Source organism: Mustela lutreola, chromosome 7 (genome assembly GCF_030435805.1).
Source record: "Mustela lutreola isolate mMusLut2 chromosome 7, mMusLut2.pri, whole genome shotgun sequence".
Classification (NCBI taxonomy): Eukaryota; Metazoa; Chordata; class Mammalia; order Carnivora; family Mustelidae; genus Mustela; species Mustela lutreola.
In genome coordinates, this window is record NC_081296.1 from 3,194,383 (window position 1) to 3,215,316 (window position 20,934).

The 20,934-nt window shown below is 60.6% G+C and overlaps 1 protein-coding gene across 1 annotated transcript; it reads left to right on the forward strand.

The window, feature by feature from the left end:
* The first annotated feature begins 8,914 nt into the window (after window positions 1–8,914).
* On the forward strand, window positions 8,915–20,374 carry CHRNB4 (cholinergic receptor nicotinic beta 4 subunit). The gene is made up of 6 exons (XM_059179757.1): window positions 8,915–9,076; window positions 13,027–13,175; window positions 15,061–15,105; window positions 15,208–15,317; window positions 15,953–16,937; window positions 19,603–20,374. Exons 1-6 carry the CDS (start codon window positions 9,022–9,024, stop codon window positions 19,741–19,743), a joined length of 1,485 nt encoding a protein of 494 aa, XP_059035740.1. The 5' UTR covers window positions 8,915–9,021; the 3' UTR covers window positions 19,744–20,374.
* Window positions 20,375–20,934: the final 560 nt, after the last annotated feature.

A 20,934-nucleotide genomic window follows, 5' to 3' on the forward strand; every position in this document is an offset into this window, starting at 1 on the left:
CCTGGGTCACACTTTTGCCAAATTTGACGACCTCCATGCGGGTCGTTTGGAGGAGCGCGGGAGACACCGGAAAGGACAGTACTAGTTGGGGGGGGCAGTGTGGAGCGAGGGAGCCTGGGGGGTGTGCCCTGGGCAGCACCCCCGCCCTGTGCCAAGAGTGGCCCAGCAGCAGCCGCCAGCCTGCCCCTGTCCCCAGCCCGGCACCGCAGAGAGGTCCCCGGCGGGAGAGCCCTGCAAGACCCCAGGGCTCTGACCCCCTCCTGCTTCCCTTGAGGCCCTGCCTGCAGGGCTGTCCGGGCTGTCCGGGCTGTCGTCCTGCACAACGCCCCACGGAGGAGACGTTTCACGGGAAGACGGCACCGGTCCGCGTCCTCGCACACGCGCCGCTGAAACCCCAAAGAGGGGCCCCTGGGAGGTGAGACGCGTGGGACGGGTCGGGGCCCTGGTGTCGGTTTCTGCCCGACACACGCCCAGGCGGAGCGCGCGAGGCCGGCCACCCGGCCCGCGGACAAGAGCCCGCACGGAAGGCCGTCCTGCCTGACCGCGCCCCGACCCCACCGCGGGGACGCGCACCCCGACCCCACCGCGGGGACGCGCGGCCCAGCGGCCCCACAGGACTGTTGTCCCCCGCACACCCTCCAGACGTGGCCTCAGCCCGCCCCCAACAAAGGCCTCCCTCCCGGGGCACCCGCGCCCTCAGCCAGGCTGTCCGCAGGGTCCCCGAGGAGGAGGACGAGCGCCCCCCCCAGCCCCGCCGGACCGGGTTTAAGCGCCCGAGCCGGGACCTCGCCGTCCCCCGCACTCAGCACCGCCACAAAACCGCGAGTCCCAAAACCACACGCGCGCACGCCCAGGACACGCCTCAGGCCTCGCTGCGACGGGAACCCGCGGACGGAGCTGCTCCCGCCGGGCACGGACACGCGGCGACAGCGCTTCCGCCGGGGGACGCAGGGGACAGGGACGTCGGACGTTCCCCGGCGCGCGTCGGGCCTGCGCGACGACCTGACACCGAACCCACCTTCCTGCCCCCGGGTCCGTCCGTCCTTCCGCGCGTCCGTCCCGTCCTGAGCCCGCGGCGCCACGTGCTCTCCCTGGAGTCGGGTCGGGCGGGCCGGGGCTCCTGCGGCTGCGTGTGCGCGCGTGCGTGTCCGTGTCACGCACACGTCCGTCTGCGTGCGTCCGTCTGTGGGCGCGCGAGTACGTTTCGGTGCCCGTGAGTACGTGTGCGTGTGCGTCCGTACGTCTATGTGCGTGCGCCCGTGTGCGTGAGTACGTATCTGTGTGCGTGTGCACGCGAGTACGTGTGCGTATGTCCGTGTCCACATGCGTGAGCCCATGTCCGCGTGCGTGCGTTCGTGCGTATGTGTCCGCGTGCATGTGTCCAGTGCGTGCGCGAGCGTCCCTGCACGTGTGCGTGAGTCCGTGTCCACGTGCGGGAGCCCATGTCCGCGTGCGTGCGTTCGTGCGTATGTGTCCGCGTGCATGCGTCCAGTGCGTGCGCGAGCGTCCCTGCACGTGTGCGTGAGTCCGTGTCCACGTGCGGGAGCCCATGTCCGCGTGCGTGCGTTCGTGCGTATGTGTCCGCGTGCGTGCGTGCGTCCAGTGCGTGCGCGAGCGTCCCTGCGCGTGCGCGTGTGCGTGCGGCCGTGGCCACGTGCGGGAGCCCATGGCGCGTGCGTGCGTGCGTATGTATCCGCGTGCGTGCGTCCCGTGCGTCCGCGAGCGTCCCTGCGCGTGCGCGTGTGCGTGCGGCCGTGGCCACGTGCGGGAGCCCATGTCCGCGTGCGTGCGTGCGTGCGTATGTGTCCGCCTGCGTGCGTCCAGTGCGTGCGCGTGGGCGTGCGGCCGGGGGCGCGCAGGCGCTGTCCTCGTCCCCGCACGGACACGCGGACGGGAAAGGCCCGCCGCACCGGGGCTGGAAGCCGGGTTCGGAGCGCGGCCAGCCCAGCGCTGGGAGCGCGGAAGAGGCTGAGCCAGGCCGCGGCCACGGGCCTGCGGACCCTCCCCGGCCCCGGGAAGACCCGGCCAGACGGCGCGGACCGCAGAGTCCGCCGTGTCCACGCGCACGAGAAAGCAGCCCCGGGCGCCGCCGTCCAGCCGCGGCAGATCCCAGGCGGCCCCGCCGGCCGCGGGCTCCCAGCTCAGCGCCGGCCCAGGCGACCGCACCAGCAGGCGGCCTGGCCCGCGGACCCGCACCCAGCACCGGCCGGCCGCGGCCTCGGCCTCGCACGGCTCGGTCCACGGCACGTTCCCCGCCCGCCGCGCCCCCGCGCCCGACCGCGGCTTGTCCTAAAGCCTCAGACGCACGATCTGCAGCAAATCGCGGGAACCTCCGGCTTCCTCAGAGCCGTACTGGCCTTCGTTCTTTCTCGGTTGAAGACATAAAGCACTTTTTCCTTTTTTGCATTTTTTAAAAATTTAACTGCAGTGGGGGCGCCTGGGGGGCTCAGTGGGTGAAGCCGCTGCCTTCGGCTCAGGCCATGATCTCAGGGTCCTGGGATCGAGCCCCACATCGGGCTCTCTGCTCGGCGGGGAGCCTGCTTCCTCCCCTCCCCCACCTGCCTCTCTGCCTGCTTGTGATCTCTGCCTGTCAAATGAATGAATAAAATCTTAAAAGAAAATTTAAGCGCAGTGGCGTTACTGTACCGTTGTGGGACTGTCCGGTGTCCCGCCAGCGGTTCGGGATCTCATCGGCACGCGCCCTCCTCCTCCCCATCCGCGGCCTCCCACCCCCACGCCCCGCGGACCCCGCGGAGAACTGGAGACCAGGAAAGCCCCAGAACCGCTCTCCAAGCTCATGCTTCCTCCTGGCCCCGGCGGCAACTGCTGTGAATTTAGAGTTGATCACTCCTGCGCAGTCTTGACTCTTCTGCGACTTTAGTCTCTATCTTGAAACATGGCTTTATTTTTTATTTTATTTTTTGACAGAGATCACAAGCAGGCAGAGGCAGGCAGAGAGGGAGGAGGAAGCAGGCTCCCCGCGAAGCAGAGAGCCCGATGCGGGGCTCCATCCCAGGACCCTGGGATCATGACCCAAGCTGAAGGCAGAGGCTTTAACCCCCTGAGCCACCCAGGCGCCCCCTGGTTTTATTTTTTAAATATTTTATTTCATTTGCAGAAAGAAAGTACAAGCAGGGAGCGGAGCAGAGGGAGAAGCAGACTCCCGGCTGATCAGGGAGCCCAGTGCTACCCTCCATCCCAGGACTATAGGATCGTGACCTGAGCCAGTCAGGTGCTTAACTGACCTTTTCTGTCTTGAATACTTAAATACACCGTGCATATGCCCCCATAACGTGCACAAGACTGGTACAGAGTATTCAAAACTCACTCCTTCCTCTCACACTATGTGGCAGAAAGAACTTGTGTTACTAACGTAACTCTAGATCAGGGATCAGCAAACCTGCTTTGTAAAAAGGCAGCTAGGAAAGAGTTGAGGCTTTGCCGGCCACACTCGGTCTCTGTCACACATTCTTTGCTGGCTGCTGTTGTGATTTTATGGTCCCTTCCTGATGCAGAAACCTTCTTCCTCACTCCACACCGTATGAACGCAGGCGTGGGCCACACTGGGCTCCACATCCTACGGGAGTGTATGAATCTCCCACAGATCATTCCTCTGGGTTCCCGCAGGTGAAGATCCCAGGGGGTCCAGACGGGTTCACACACAGGATTGCACACATCACTGTGTGAGCGTGTGAACACACATCCAGAGGTGGAAGGGCTGGGCACTGAACACCGTTGTCTTCGACATCACGAGACGGCACCAGCTTCCCCACAGACGGGCAGCATCCATTTCCTCCGTTGAGGCCGAACGTCTGTTCCTCCACCTGCACGCCATGCAGGCTTCCTCTCCTGCAAATTACCTCTGTATGGCACTTGCCCGTTTTTCTTTTTGGTTCATTGACTTTAAAAAATATTACTGCGCAGGGGCACCTGGCTGGCTGTGTCAGTTGGGCGTTCGACTCTTGACTTCAGCTCAGGTCATGATCTTGGGGTCATAGGATCGAACCCTGTATATGGCTCTGGGCTCTGTGGGGAGTCTACTTCTCTCCCTCTGCCCTTCCCCCCCACTGGGAGGCTCTTGCTCTCTCTCAAATAAATAAATGAAATCTTTAAGATATTAATGTGTATAGGAATTCCTTAAATATCCTGCAGTGTATCCTCTGTTGACTATATGAGTTGCTAAGATCTTCTCCCAGTCTGGGCTTTTCTCGAAACTGAATTTGTAGGATGTTTGGTTGGAGAGAAGTTCAAATACTTGCGTGAAGTCAAATCTATCATTTTTCTCTGGGGCTTCTGTTTTTAGCATTTTGTGCTAGATACTGCTTTCTGCCTATTATCTCCTGAAAGTTTGTGTCCTCCTAAAATTCATGTGTGAAGCCCCAGCCTCCACCGTGGTGGTGTTAGGAGGGGTCTTCTGGGAGGTGACAGGTCAGGAGGGCGGGGCCACTGTGACTGGGACCAGTGTCCATATGAGAAGAGACAAGAGAGCACTTGCTCCCTCCCTTTCTCTGCTCTCCACCATGTGAGGACACAAAGAGAAGGGGGCTTCCCTAGAAAGAGCTGTCGCCAAGAAGCCACCGGGCTGGCTCCCTGATCTCAGACTTGCAGCCTCTGTCACTGCGAAGAAACAGTTTATCAATAAACAGTGTTTTATCGAAGCCACTCAGTCCTCGTACAGCTGCCGAGTCCGAGACCCCTCCTCAGCCACACTGATGCTCTCTTCCATGTCCTTCTCAAAGGTTTTCACGTTTTTCCATTTCACAAGCAGATATTTAATCAGCCTGGAGTTTATCTCTGATAAGATGTGAGCTGGCGATCTAAGTGTATTTACTTTCCCTAAGGAGAACCCCCCCATCCCAGCGCCCCACACAGAATATTCTGCCCTTTTCCACTGATCTACAAGGCAACCTCTGTCTCGTTTCAAGTTTCCGGGGGCTGTGGGTCTATTTGTTAACCCTCTAGACAGCACTCGCCTGTCTTAACTTCTACGGCGTTGTGTCCGAGTAATAAACCCCTCTTAGTGAGTTCCATGGAGGATTCCACTGGGATTTGTGTGGGAGATGCATCACATGTATAAATGTGGTGAGAAGTGATGTGTTTGTAATTTGAATCCCCCATTCAGAAATCTGTATGCTTCCAGTTAGATCTTCCTGCGAGTCCCTGAGTGATTTTTTTCCCATTCTTCATGAATGCTCTTCTTGATCTTTCTCAGACATACTCTCGGGGTATTTTGCTATTTCGAATAGAATCTTTTTTTCTGTTACATTTTCTAATTTGGTAATACTCCTGTATATGAATGCTAGTAATTTTTTTACAGTCGACCTTGAATCCAGCAACCCTACTCTCCTACTAACCCTAATAATTTATCTCTTGGAATTTCTATATTCCCTTGGATTTTCTACACAATCATATCATCTGCAAATAGGGGTAATTTTCCTTTCCAATTCTTTTTTTTTTTTTTTTTTTTTTATCAGAGAGAGAGGGGGTAGAGAGCGAGCACAGGCAGACAGAATGGCAGGCAGAGGCAGAGGGAGAAGCAGGCTCCCTGCTGAGCAAGGAGCCCGATGTGGGACTCGATCCCAGGACACTGGGATCATGACCTGAGCCGAAGGCAGCTGCTCAACCAACTGAGCCACCCAGGCGTCCCTTCCTTTCCAATTCTTAGGGTTTACTTCTTTTCTTTCTTTCTTTTACAGATTGGATCTATAAATTGCTGATGTGAAGAAGTCTGTGACCTAAAACAACATTAATATAATTTAACCTACATTCCCTAAAAACATTCCCAAGCCAGTATAATTTAACCTACCTTCCCTAGGACCTTCAGTGCAATGCTGACTAGAAACCATGCTAGGAAGCACCTTTGTCTAAGTCCTGACTTCACCGAAAACTGCTTCTGAAGTTCTACCATTAAATACGATCACTGCTACATGCTTACTGGGTCAAGGAAGCTAGCCGGCTAATAGTTTGCACTGAATGAGTCATCTGTTAGGGTAAGCATATCCCATTAGTGAGTATCTGATGTTAACTCACTCTTGCGTCCTTGGAATAAACCCTACTTTATCGTGATGCGGTATTTTTTTGTGTACACTGTCGATTCAATTTGGTATTAGCTTATTAGAATTTTTGATTCTTAATAGCTAATAGCAGCTCACATATATCAGGTGATTTGTATGTTCGAGGCACCATTAAGTTGTTTCCATTAATTGTTTCATTTCAATCTAGAAAGCTTAGCGGGAAGGCTATTTCCTCTTTTGAAATATGAGAGAATAGGGGCACGGAAAAGTCAAGTCACTTCCCCAGGGAAATCTGGAGAAAAGCTGCGAGTACCCTAAAAGTCCTCTTTGTCACTGCATCATCCAGCTGTGCTTACAACACATCGCGTCCCATCATCTCTGGTACTTTCGTGTACGTTACCAGCAAGATATTCTCCGGTAACATGAAAATACAGCCCTCAAAGCAGAAACGAACACCCATGCATTACTACCGCCCACCCCTTGGGCCCCGTTCAAGTTTGGCCGGTTGTCCCAACAATGTCCCAACAGCAAAAGGACCCACTGCAGGACCACGTGGGCTGTCTCTTCAGTCTGCTTGGCTTTCATAACCTTGATGTTTTTGAAGACAACAGTTATTCTGTAGAATATCCGGAATTCTGGTGTATCCAGCGTGCCCTCATGGCTCCGTTCGAGTCCTACATCGTTGGCAGGACTATCCCAGAAGAATCCGAGTTCTTCCTGCCATGTCCCACCAGGCGCTACGCCCTTTGGATCTCCCCCGTTCCTGATGGAGTTACTGTCGACCTCGTGGTTAAGGCGGTCTACTAGCTTCCTACTTAGGCTGTAACAAATGACTACAAACGGAGTGGCTTGAAACAACACAACGGGAGTTTTCTTCTCTTACAGGTCTAGAGATCAGAAGTCTGACATGGGTGTGATAAGGATGAAACCAAGGTTATCGGCAGGACTAGTTTCTGCTGAAGGTTCAGAAAGAGAATCCATTCCCTGCCTCTTCTGGCTTCGGGAGGCTGCCTCACCCCACCCCACCAGGACCCCTGCCTCCCTTAGGTAAGGACCCAGGACCCCGTGACCGCAGCATGCCCACCAGAAGAACCTACCCATGCTAACTGCCCTCATTTAATCGCGACTGCAAAGTCCCTTTCACTATATAGGATAACACTGAGAGGCTCCGAAAGGAGGATGTGGACACCCTTGAGGGTCATGCTTCAGCCTACTGTGGGTGGCACCTGCCAGGCTTCACCCCTGGAGAGTTAACTCTTTTTCCCCTTGTAATTAATAACTATTTTGTGGGAAGGCACTTTGAAACTCTGTAGGTAACCCTTTTCTTACCAAACTTCCAATCATATATTTACTCTGATATATGCTTAGTTTATTGTGTTCCGTGAGGGCTCATCACTGATGAGCTGTACTTTAATGCTCAAATTGCCCCAGATGTGCTTGGTGGTGCCCCTTTAAGATGGCCCGCGTGTCCCTCTGTCCTGTCCCCATCATCCTCCGAGCCCGTCCCTTCCTTTCTGGCACAGCTGTAGGCTGTTTTGAACTGGTGTTGTATTCTCTCCCTCACGGTCCTCCTGCCCTCACACCTGTGCTCACCTAACTTACAGTTTGGTGGCTGCTTCTGGGAGGGCATTTTTAAGCTGCATCCTCTGGTCTATCAGGGAAAACGTGCACCCCATAAAGCTAGGACCCCAGACAGCAGACTGGCAGCAGGCCTCCCCTGCCAGCTTCCTTTCAGGGACCAAGGTCCATGCAAATGCCCAGCTCCTCGTGGAGTTTAGTCCCCCTTTATCCCAAAGGACCTGCCCCTGCCTTTGGCTTCCAGAGCCCAGCAGGCTCCAAACTTCAGCACCCTCTGCCCACCCCCACCCCCCCCCCCCTCTTGGGATTTCTTCTCTGACTCTGATTCATGGAGATTTTGTTTTTCAGCATGGCTGTAACTTTAATTTACTATATGTATTCTCCCTTTTTATTGTTGCAGTTTGGAGAAGAGGGGACCCCCTGGAACCTAACTTCTCCAAACCATCCTCAAAGGAAAGCCAACAGAGTTCTTTTTAAAAAAAGATCTACCCAGACGTATCAGATTGTAGCAAAAAGATGCTAAGGGAGGCGATATGAGAGCAAGACTGAGAATCCTGGGAAGAAGGTGGTCACTCCCCCAGGTCCTGCTTGGGTTCTCCAGGAGTGGAGCTGGAGGGACAGGCTCTGGCCAGATCCCTAAACAGGGATGCCCTGCCCATTGCTGATACCTGTCCAGCGAGGTCCCCAGCCCCCAGGGAAATAGTACGGACCCCAGCACCTGGGTAGGTCTACGGGGCTGGAGGGCTGGAGGAGGGCCCTCGTGCCCCCTTGAGTCACCTGAGCTGCCACCCACCCACCGTCTGCCCAGGTAGCAAGGCCCTGGCGGGGAAGGGGAGGGGAGGGTACAGGCAGCCTCCTCCAGGCCCCACCCAATCCCTTCCACTCTGCTGGCTCCCCAGTTCCCCAAGCTGGGTCAGGAGACCCTGAGCGGGTTACCGCCCCCAGTGCCACCTTGTCTGCCAAGAGCCTAGCCCCACTCCGTCTGTCTCGGTTCCTACTCCCGGCGATGCCCCTCTCATTCGGCAAACCCCGGGGTACGGACCCTCCCCGGGGCACAGCTACGTGCCCGAACAGTGCGGGGACCCTGCGCCAGCGTCTCCGTGTGCCCCCATCCGAGGCTGGGGCGGGCGCAGCGGGCGCAGGTGGGAGCCGGGTGGGGGCGACAGCCCGCGGCCCCGGGTCCCCAGCCAGTCGGCCCCGCCCCTCCCCGAGTGGGCGGGGCTCAGGACGGCCGCCCCCGCCGGGCCCTCCCGCCGGGCCCTCCCGCCGGGCCCTCCCGCCGGGCCCTCCCGCCGGGCCCTAGCGCCGGTCCGCGCCGCGGTCAGACTCCGAGGGCGGTGCCCGCGCTCCCCGCCCGCTCGCTGCTCGCCGGCACCGGCTGCTCCGATCGCTGGGCTCGCCGCGGCTGCCTCTGCGGCCCCCGCCCGCCATGAGGACTGCGCAGCCCCTGGTCCTTTTCTCCCTAGTTGCCCTTTGCCGGCGCGGTGAGTTCTTTTCGGGACACGAGGGAGGGGCTCCTGTCCGCCGCCGGGCAGCAGCGGCCACAGGTGGGGGTGGGGTGGGGCGCCCCGGGGATGGCCGGAGCGTGTCCCGGCCGGACGGGCGTGGGCAGGGTGAGTCCACCGGCCGAGGCCCCGGGGGCGGCCCAGGGCGGCGGGACTCCGGGGTTTGGGGTGGGGACGGCCTCTCCTCCCTGCGCACCTGCCAGGGCAGCCTCGACCTCTGGGCTCCGCACCGGCGCGAAGGGAAGTCTGCGGGACACCGACGTCGGGAGCCTACAGGCTCCTCACCTGCCAGGTGTGGACGCCCGGGAGCACCCCCGCCGCTCGGCCTGGGAGAGAGGGCTCGGGGCTGCTAGAGGTCGGGGAAGCTCAGCCGGGAAGGGAAGGAGCTGGCCCAAATCGCCAGACCCGGGGTGGTTTGCGGTGTGGGGCGGTCCCCTAAGAAACACTCTCAGACACCGCTGTCTGGGGTCCGCCACCGCTGGGGCCGGGCTGGCTGGGACAGACAGCGTGGCTGAGGGTCAGGCCGTGGAGATGAAGCGCCAGTCCCTGACTCCTGGAAGGGAGACCTCACTGGCCCTTCCCAGGCAGAGTCCTGACGCCATGAGGAGTGCCTTCTCTGGGCCTCAGTTCCTAGCTCCTACTGTCTGGCCCAAGCTTGTCCTCTGAGCCCTGCTTGGCGCAGAAGACCAGGCAGGACTACATCTTCCTCGGACAGGACACACCACTGGGAGGTGCCAGAGGCAGGATTTCAAGGACACCCAAGTTCCTGGAGGGAAAGGACTCCCTCACCAAAGACAGTGTTCCCACACTGTGTGCGTCCTGGCTCTGTCACCACTTGCCGGGTGGCCTCCACCACTTCTCTCCTCTCTCGGGCCTCAGTTTCCCTGTCTGTTCTATAGGAACAGTATGCCCTGCCTACGTCCCTGGGGACTCAGATGTGAGTCCCCTGCAGTGTTTCTTAAGTGTGGTCCCCGGCCGCGGGCATCGGGGGTCAGGGTTACCCCGCACAAACTCTCAGCCTCATGGGACCAGACTCTCCGGAAACAGAGCCTGGGCACCTGCGTTTACCCAAGTACAGGGGTGATTCTTACACATGACTGGTGACCTGTGGGGAGCTTTTTGTAAAAAGTAAAAATCTCGACGTTAAAAAAATCCAGAGCTGCCTTTAATAAACACAAATGCCCTGTCCCTTTCCTCAGTTAATGACACTCGCCCCAAACCAACAATCACTCTGCCTCCGGAAGCCGCCCTGCCAGGGCATTCTGTCATCTTTACCTTCTGCGGTTTGTGTTCCAAACCAGAGCGAACACCTCTTCACTTTTCCAATACCACATTTTCAGATCACACTTTCCCGACCTGGACACACAGCACAGTGGAGGCCCCGAGCTGTGGCTTCCTCTCAGGTGTGCACCCCTTTCTGCCCCGGAGCTGGTTTTCCAGAGAAGACCTAGGAAGGTCTGCCCAGGCCAGGACAGAGGAGGCACAGACCCACAACTCCTCAGAGTCACTGGGTCATGAGTGACCCCTAGTGGTGGCCTCTCTGTTGGACTGTGTTGACCCCAGGGCTGGGACAGAACCAAAAGGCCAGCAGGAGGCTCCTCCCATTCTGGGCCACCCTGGACATGGAGAGGTGACAGGCCCTTATCTTTGGAACCCAGCCGGCCTCACAGGCAGAAAGCAACCACTGTGCGTTATTCTGGGCTCCCGCTGCCTTTTCGGCGGGGACAGGAGACCATTCCAGCCCACAGCAGCAGGGCCGGCCAGTCCCACCCCTCAGCCCCCCTCCCCCACACATACACATACAAGTGCAGGCAACAGTGGGGACACACTTGGCTTTGGTAACGGTACGGACTCAGCAGGACAGTCTCCTTTTGGGGACATTAGCAAGGGCAGGACAGAAAGCACTGGGGTCCGGGAGGGCCTGTCTCTGACCTACTGGGGCTCCTCGAGTAAGTTCATTCCCTCTTGGGTCTTAGTTTCCCTGGTGAGAAACAGGGAACGCGCAAAACGGTCTGAGGTTTTCAGGACCCCTAACTCTGGAGCCCAGAGCCTGTCCTCAGCACGAGGAGGGTCCCTCAGGCCGGCTGAATGCCCAGGAGGCAGGACAGCCGAAAGGTGAGCAGCCTGAGTGTCACGGACAGGGATGGGGACTCCGGGCTTCCCCTGTCTGAGAGCACCAGGAGGCGCCCTGGCCTCGGAAATGCCAGAGGGGCTGGGTTGAGGGACATGACCCACTTTCTGCCGAAATACCTGCGCTGGAGAGGGGCTGTGGGAGGGACCCGGCTCTAGTCCGGAGCCATGGGCTGGCTTCCAGAGAATTCTAACAGCTGGCCTCTGGGAGGGGTCGGGGGACAGAGGAAGAACTCAGAATCTAGGACAGGCATCCAGAGGACCCCTGTGGGCAGCCCCAGGCGGTTGGGGGAGGGGCAGCGGGCAGCAGGTGCGCCGGCCTCGTGTGCAAGGCACTCAGGATCGCATCTGCTCCAGATAGGCAGCGAGTTGGAAAGTGCAGGGAGCTGGCTGGCGTGGGGGTGCCCCTGTGGCCGCGTGCCCAGCCCAGCACCCACACAGGGGGCCACCTCAGACCCCCTTCAGGGCCATTTGGGACTCTCTGGCCCCACCCAGATGGGATTTGGCAAAAAGCCATGCAGAGGCCCCTTGGGGAAGGACCCTCAGGGAAGGATATCATGGGAACCCCACGCCCCACAAGGCCCAGCCCCTCCCCCGCAGCCCCACCCCCAACCCCTTGGCAGCCTTGGCCTCTGCTCTGGTCCTATCTGCTCTTCGCCCTGCTCTCCTGCCCCATACCCGCTGCCCTAAAGTCCCCTCCCCTGCTGCTGGGCTTTCCTGCCAAGCGACGACCTTGATCTTCCCCAGAGTCTCTTTCCAAGGCGCCACCCCACCTCGGCCCTCAGCAGACTCATTCTCCCAAGACACCAGCTAAACAAGACCGGGTCCCTGCACCTCACGGTCACTCCCAGACGTGTGAAGGGGATGGGGCCAAGACCCACACGCCGCTGGGCAAGATGGCCAGGCCTGTGGGAGCTCAGGAGGCTGGTGGCCCTGAGCCCACCCCTCTCCTCTAAGCTCCACACCCGGAGCCACCTGTCAGCTGGACCCCAGCATTGGGGGTCCCAGAGGCCCTTCACAACTCAGGAAACTCCCCGTGGCCAGTCTGTTCTCTCCCCGTGAACACATCACCCTCCACCCCACTCTGCCCACGAAACCCACAGTGACGGTCCTCCGCCACCACACTGGACGGAAATGGAGACAGGGGTCCCTTCTGGGGTTCTGCTGGCTGTCATCCCTGAGACCTAACAAAGCACCTGGCACAAGGCAGATGGCCCTCTGACGGCTGGTGGCCGTGGGGCAATGCTGGCAGGAGAGAGAGTGCTCTCAGAGACGCAGAAGGAAGACAGTAAAGACGGGGCGGGGAGAGGATTCAGGAGCAGAGCGCTGACCGTCTGCGGGACCGGAAGCTTCAGCTCGAGGAGAGCAGGCTGGTGCCGGGGCCCAAGGGCTCTCTCTCCCGCCGGCTCTGAAAGCTGCAGGCAGGGAAGGCCCCGGTGAGGCCACGGCCACTGTCGCACTGTGTGGCACATGGTGGCTGGGCAGAGCCGGGCGGGGCACCACGACGAGGGCTGCGGCGGTGGGTGGGAGGTCGGTCGGATGGACTCGGAGCACAGAGAGACCGGCAGGCACCCCACTTCTGGACGCAGTGTCTGCGTGGGGGCTGCCCTTCAGCCTAGCGGGCACAGGGGAGGGGTAAGAAGGGGCAGCGCGGGGCAGGACAGAGCTCAGCTCTGCCTCGATCACACAGAGCGGGCCCAGTCCCCCTCCGCTACTCCCGCCGCCCCCGGCCCTGTGTGCCCACTTGCCCCTTCGCGGCCGGCAGTGAGGGCCCAGCGGGTCTGCCTGTGTCTCCCCAGGGGACGGCCGCGTGGCCAATGCGGAGGAGAGGCTCATGGACGACCTTCTGAACAAGACGCGCTACAATAACCTCATCCGGCCGGCCGCCAGCTCAGCCCAGCTCGTCTCCATCCAGCTGCAGCTGTCCCTGGCCCAGCTCATCAGCGTGGTAGGTGCTGGCGGCCCATCTGGGCCACGGGACTGGGCGTACCTCTGGCTTGGCCAGGCTTCTGGACACGGTCAGGCCGCTTGTCTACTTCTTTCCCATGTGCGTACGTCCACGAGTCGCTGAAACTGGGGGCCCGACCGCCTCTGTGCCGTGACCCTTTGGTCCCGGAACACAGTCTGCACCTCGTGCCCCCTCCTCGCGGGGCGAGCCCTGCCTGCTGCGTGCCCACCGGTCCCACCGGTCGGGGCACCGCTGGGGACGGACGGACAAGACTGAGACACAGAAAGGTTCCTAAGTGATAGATCCTGAACAGGGGGGCCGTGGGGTAACAGGTTTGCTCCAGTAGATCAAACCATTCGCTTAAGACCTATGTGTCTGTGTGTAAATTTTACCACAACTTAAAAAAAAGTTTCTATGGACACGTGCAGGCCCTCAGCACTGCAGATTAGCTTTTCTGTAAGAACAACCAGAAAAGCGGGAACAAAATGCCCCTGTCCCGAGAATCTCCGACCGTCTCGGAGAGCTCAGCCAGGACTCAAGGGACCAGGCTCTGGGAGGGGACCCTCCGTCTACGGCACCTTTCCCCAAATGCGATGGCGGGTACACGGGAAGAGATGGAGGGGCCAAGGACCTGGGGGTGGCGTGCTGGTGTGAGCGGGGGTCTCGCCGAGCGTCGGGCACTGGCGCAGGGCTGGGGGACACGCACCAGCGTTCGAGCCCCACGGGATGGGGGAGCCTGAAAAGACCACCCATAAAAGTAGAAATGAGTCAAGAACATCTAATCCAGCTCATGGACTAGATGAAGGGGGTCTTCTGCCCCCCTCTAACTGCCTGTCACTCCCGGGGGGCCTGTGGAGGCAGACAGGAGGCCCTGGGTGCGCAGCAAGACAGGATGAGGCAAGAACAGCCAACAATGGACGCACAGAGGGTCTCCACGCGGGATGATGGAAGATTCCACACCAAGTGCCATTAACGTGGCCCATTTTATGTTATGGGCCCTTTACGCGATTAAAAATAAATCATAAAGAATTTTAACAATAAGTTTTTCTGAATAAGTAAATTTTCTTAAAAGGAAAGTAAGAGCCATCTGTACGTTCGAGACAATTACGATGATGGAAAATTTGAAGTCCGTTGGATGGGGCTAACAGCAGATAGGTAACAGCAGAAGAGAAGGTTAATGGTCTGGAAGAGAGAGAGGTCAACAGAAAATGTCCGCACAGACGACAGGGAAGAGGCTGGAGAACGCAGAGGAGACTGTCACATGGTCCATGACGGATGAGGGGTTCGAGAGCTGACGGGGAGGGCGGAGGAGGGATGCGGGGGACGCAGGGAAGGCGCGGGGCGGTGGGGGGGGGGGTTGCAGAGAGCAGCACAGCCCGGGAAGCTGAGAAAAGCCTTTGAAAGCATCGCCTGGCTGCGGAGCAGAGACAGTGGGGAGGGAGAGGAGGCCTGGGGCAGAGAGGACCACCAGCACCGGCAGGGGGGAGGCCGCCCAGGGAGGAGGAGGCCTGAGGGGAGGCGACTGTGCTCGTCTGGCTGGCGGATGCTGCCGGAGCAGCGAGTGGGAGATGCACGCAGGGGGTGGGGGTGGGGGTTCCACCTGCAGGACTCAGGACTCCCGGGGGGCTCAGAGAACGGCCCCCAGGTTTCCAGCCAGTGGAGCTGCATGGCTGGGGAGGGAATGCCAGCAGAGGGCCGCATCTGGGCGACAAGCACAAGCTTTGTCCCAGGCACGCGGGGAAGGAAAGAGCTCTGAGCCATCCTGGAAATGGTGGGTCAGTGGCTGGGCACGTGGCCTGAGCCCCCAGCCTTCTGTGTGACTCAGGGGGTCTGTGCCCAAAGCGCCTCCCACCCGGTGAGCGGATATCCCCGTCTCCCTCCCCAGAATGAACGGGAACAGATCATGACCACCAACGTCTGGCTGAAACAGGTAAGTGCCCCCGGGGTCCCATCAGAGAGGCATCTCTGGGGCCGCCCCCTCCCCTGGGTGGCTGTGGGCCCCCGAGTGACCAGGCCATGCCTGTCCGCCCAGGAGTGGACCGACTACCGCCTGGCCTGGAACAGCTCCCGCTACGAGGGTGTGAACATCCTGAGGATCCCGGCCAAGCGCATCTGGCTCCCAGACATCGTGCTTTACAACAAGTGAGTGGGGAGCAGGAAGGGCGGGCTGGGTGGGCAGCAGACCTGGCCACTGCAGGTGCTCGGCCCGGAGCCCAGCCCTGGGCCTCATCCGTGTGTCACTCCAGGCAGTCAGGCTGGCAGAGGAGGTGGGCAGAGCCAGCACCTCCATGGCGGGGAGGAGGGGGTACTGAGTCCGGAGAATGCAGGAGAGCGTCACCTGCTCATTTGGGCACAGCAGGGCCCAGGGCCACCATCCTAACCCCGAATCTGGTGCTCCCCTGGCCTCACCTCTGTCTTGCTGGCCATGATGCTCTCAGTGCTATTTGGGGGGTGGAGGGAGCTCGAGGGTCCCGTGAGGTCGCAGTGCTCCCGGCAGAAGCACGAACCAAGTTCAGGTCCTCACCGGGACCGCTCCCTGGTTTTCTGACCTTGAAGAAATCACTTAACTTCTCTGAGCCTCAGTTTCCCCGCCTGTAAAATGGGGATCGTGACAAAGCCCACGTCCAACGACCGTGCGGCCCACGGGAGCTCGTCCATGTGAGGGGCGCCCTGTGCCTCACGGCTGCCACGGGAAGTGGGCCTTTCCAGAGAGGGCGCCCGGGGCGGGAGGAGGGCCGGTGGGCCAGCTCGCCACGTCCTCCTGTCTGTGCCCCCAGCGCCGATGGGACCTACGAGGTGTCCCTCTACACCAATGTGGTGGTGCGCGCCAACGGCAGCATCTTCTGGCTGCCGCCCGCCATCTACAAGAGCGCCTGCAAGATCGAGGTGAAGCACTTCCCGTTCGACCAGCAGAACTGCACCCTCAAGTTCCGCTCCTGGACCTACGACCACACGGAGATCGACATGGTGCTCCGGTCGCCCACGGCCAGCATGGACGACTTCACCCCCAGCGGCGAGTGGGACATCGTGGCGCTGCCGGGCCGGCGGACCGTGAACCCGCAGGACCCCAGCTACGTGGACGTGACCTACGACTTCGTCATCCGCCGCAAGCCGCTCTTCTACACCATCAACCTCATCATCCCGTGCGTGCTCATCACCTCGCTGGCCGTCCTGGTCTTCTACCTGCCGTCCGACTGCGGCGAGAAGATGACGCTGTGCATCTCCGTGCTGCTGGCGCTCACCGTCTTCCTGCTGCTCATCTCCAAGATCGTGCCGCCCACCTCCCTGGACGTGCCGCTCATCGGCAAGTACCTCATGTTCACCATGGTGCTCGTCACCTTCTCCATCGTCACCAGCGTGTGCGTGCTCAACGTGCACCACCGCTCGCCTGGCACGCACACCATGGCGCCCTGGGTCCGCCGCTGCTTCCTGCACCGGCTGCCCGCCTTCCTCTTCATGAAGCGCCCGGACGGCGGCCCCTCGAGGACGCCCCCGCCCGGCCGGTCTCGCCTGACCCAGCCCGACGCCGCCGGCGCCCCCCACCTCTACGGGGCCTCCATGTACTTCGTGAACCCTGCCTCTGCGGACCCCAAGTCCCCGGCGGGCTCAGGCTCGGCCTCTGGCTCCAGCTCGGATGCAACGGGCCCGGCCCGGGATTCCCGGCTGAGGTCGTTGGGGAGGGGCCGGCAGGACGTGCAGGAGGCTCTGGAGGGCGTCAGCTTCATTGCCCAGCACATGCGGAGTGACGACCAAGACCAGAGCGTAAGTCCCCTTGTCCCCGTCCCCCCAATGCCCGTCCCCCTACCCACAGCTCACTCCCAGGGACACAGCACCCAGACCCTGGGGTGGAGTGTGAAGCCCAAAACTGAGCCGAGTCTCAGTGCGGCCCCAGACATTAGGGAGGAGAATGGAGGTACAAGGAGCCCTTTGGGTTTGTCTTGGGGGCCCCAAAAGCAGCCCTGAGGCAAGGCCCAGGCACAAGCTGGTCACCTGTGGAGCGAGCTCAGGGAGGATGCAGGGGCCACCAGGAAGGCAGAGCAGGCTGCCTGTGACTGCCTCGGGCTCTGGGGGCTCTGAGGGTCTAGGGGAGCCCACAGCCCTCGGCTCCCACCCCCAGGGCAGAGGGAATCCAGGCGGTCACTCCCGAGCACATCCAGCCTCTTGATGGGACAGAGGAGGGAGGAGCCCCAGGCACCCCTAGCCAGTGGCCGTCACTGGGCAGGAAGATGACCCCAGTCTTGGGGACAAAGCTGGGGAAGGTACTGAGGGCATCTGCCCCTCAGCTCCCCCGGCTCAGAACAGGACAGCTTTGGGGAGTACGGAACCGGCAGTTAGATGGTCTTTGCTCGCAGGGTCATGACGTGGAGTGGGATGACGCCGACAGGTCTGTAAACAGAGGTGACATTTACTGTCACGGGACAAAGCCAGGGGCGCGAACGTGGAGAGTCTCCTGGGTCTCGCAGGCCAGCTGGGGGTCACTGCATGCAGAGCAGGAAGGCCCAGCCTGGAGACGTCCCCGCACGCGTCCACACTGGCCAGGATGGCTGTGCCACAGGGTCACGCGTGCTCTCCTTCCAACCCCTTGCAGACCAGGTTTGTCCCCATGGCGGCCTGCCAGGAGGAAAGGAGAGCACAGTCTCGGGCTCACCCTCATTTCCGGTGCTTGGCCTGGAGGAACGGGAGGGCATGGAAGCTCCCGCTTCACCCTCCAAGGGAGAGCACGTGACCGACGGGGGGCGGGACCGGAGCTCCTGGGGGGGGGGCCACATGCCCGCCTGCCAGTAGCACTGCAGCCCTGGCCTGGCCCCACAGGACTCAGGGTCTGCGTCTGCAGCAGACTCCAGGACACACTCCAGCTCCAGGAGCGAGGAGCACGGCTCTCGGGGACCCTCCGATTTCGCCTTCTCAAAGACGCTCAGGGTTGTGCTTGCTTTGAAAACCAGCCAACTGCTCGGCTCAGCTCCATGACCAGGTCCCAGATGCTGATATGCGGTGCGGGGCCCCAGGGCTCCAGGGAATCTCTCGGTGACCGTTCCTGGTCTGGCTCTGGGGCCACCAGGGCCACGTCGGAGCACACCCAGGGCACTCTGGGAGGCACCCCCCAAGCCCACACTGAAACCCGGACCCCCAGGCTGCACGAGCACGTGCCACTGAGAAGCCTGCTGTCCGTGCTCCTGGCCGAGCGACCCCCTGCCCCAAGCGCCCTCCTCTAAAGGTCCTGCTTGGGCACTCACAGGCCTCTCCCCGTTTCTGATGCAATTAAATATAAGCCAGGCGGGGTCCCCCGTTATTGTGATCACCATTTCCCAGAACTCCAAGCACACACCGGGTGCTCTGCCAGGTCCAGGCCTACATCCTGGCCAAGACCCCGGGAACTGCAGCAAGAGGCACCGCCCTATGCAAACCCCACTGCACGTCAGGGAGCCGAGGCTCAGAGACGGTGCTGCCTGGTCCCTGGCCAAGCCACGTGTGTCCACACTGCCTCGCCTGTCCCCAGCACTTGCCAGCCGCCCTCCTCGAGCCCAGCGTGTCCCCCTCGGAGCACAGCTACCCCTCCGCCAGCCCAGGCTGCGGCTCAGCTCCAACACCTGCACTCCCCTCCCCCACCGCGGGATTAAACAGTAAATAGCACACAAATATAAAAAGAGGGGGAAAGACACACACACCAAAGATACAGTACTCTGAAGCGAAACCCCAGAGAGCCGAGCAGAGGCCGCATGGGGCATGCTGCTAGGGGCCTGCCGATCCCGGTGCCAGGAGCAGGAGGCCTGACACAGGATCGCTCTGGAGGGTCCCGACAAACTGGGTCACTGACATCAGCTCGTCAGCCGCTGCCCAAATTTGCAAGCCCAGAGCCTCTGCTGAGTTTGGGTCGGCCACTGTCCAGCAGGGAGCACAGAGAGAGAGGTCACAGGGGCCTGGGGTGGGGCTGAGTGGGGGATGACACACCAGGGTGCCCACTGTGGCTCTGGGCAGCAGGGGGCCAGGGAGGCTGGTGTCTGCCCACAGTGTTAGGAAACCAAGCAGATTCTGCCGCTGGGGATGTCCTGCCCCCCCCCCCCCCAGCGAGGTGGAACCCGGATCTTCCTTCAGGCAGAGCTCAAGCAGGAGGCTGGGACTGAAAATGAGAGAAGGGGCCTCGCTGTGGCATGGTTCTCCAGCCACACTGCCCAGAGTTCTGGTGTTGCTGTTACCAGCGTCCTGTCCTGCCTGGAGCCCACGGAGGGGGGGGTGTCCTATGACTCTGTGGGTGGGGTGGGGAGGGGCAACAATGCTGGGGGGGGCAGGGGTCCTGTAATGCTGCGGGTGGGGGCGGGGGGTCCACACCAGCCTGGGGGCGCCCTGGCCCCACAGCGACAGCCCCGCACGGGGGAAGGAAAGAGAGCAGGGAGCTCGGGCGCCCGTAACGGCCGCTGTCTGCCCACAGGTCATCGAGGACTGGAAGTACGTGGCCATGGTGGTGGACAGGCTGTTCCTATGGGTGTTCGTGGTCGTGTGTGTGCTCGGGACCGTGGGGCTCTTCCTGCCTCCCCTCTTCCAGACCCACACGCCTTCTGAGGGGCCCTAGGCTGCTCTGTGTGCCCCAGGGCCACAGGGTTGTGCAGTGAGAGGACCTGAGTCCCTCGGCCGTCCACCCTGTCAAACAGCCACAGCCAGGGGAGAGCATGACAGGAGCCAGGGCTGCCCTCACTTAAGGCCTCGGAGGACCTACAGGGAGCCCCAGCAGCAGGGGCTTCAGTGTGACTCTGGCCAGTCTCCTTCCCTGCACCGGGACAAGGACGTGCCAGGAATCTTGCCCCCCCTCAGCCCCACTGTCACCCCATCGCCCTCTGCTACCCTGCCCACAGGCCCCCTGGTCTTCTCTGAGACCCTCACACACTTCAGGATCCTTCCCAGCTCAAAGCCTCTGCACAGGCCATACCTTCCTCCCCCAGGGCCCCCACACTCCTCTGGTGGCTGCAGCACCCCATCCACGCTCCGTCCCAGTGTCATCTCCCTGCCAGGCCTTCCCCTGTCACCCTGCCTTCCTCCAGCCCTCCTGGGGACCGGAATTCTCCCTGGCTGGTGTGTCTGTTGTCCACCTCTCACCCACTCCAGTGTGAGCTCTGGGACAGCAGCAACCCAGTCCTTCAAGTTCACTGCACTGCCCCCAGGGCCTGGGACAGCACTTGGCACACAGCAGGTGCTTAATAAATGTTGAATGAATGACTGACTCCTGTTCTTTCTTCAAGCTCACACGCCCCCCCACCCCAGCAGCTATCCCCGGGTCCCCTTCTGACGAAGGACTCTTGGCCACACTCCCCAGCCAGGACACATGCTCCATATCAAGGCCAGACTGAGCTGTCTCCCTCGCTGATGCTCTGACTGGTCCTCCCACTGGTTCGCCCAGTGCCAGGCACATGACAAGCTCATAAAATACTCGTGCAATACAGGATTTTTTTTTAATTCCATTATTTTCAATTATACAATAAAATTGGCTTTTTGTGTTCGTTCTCTGAACATTAACACATGTGTAGATTCATGTCATGAGGACCCGGGAGAGCTCCATCACCCCAACACCTCCCTTCCAGCCAGTCCCTGGGGACCACTGGCTGGGTCCCCACCCCAGGGTCTGGTCTCAAGAATGCCACGCCCACAACCACACAGCCCACCGAGGGAGAGAGGGCAGCTTTCGTCCCTCAGCATAAGGCCCTTGAGATCCCTGAGGTCGCTACCCCCTGCTGAGCAGTGAGAAGTCCGGCCAGTGAAGGACACATTC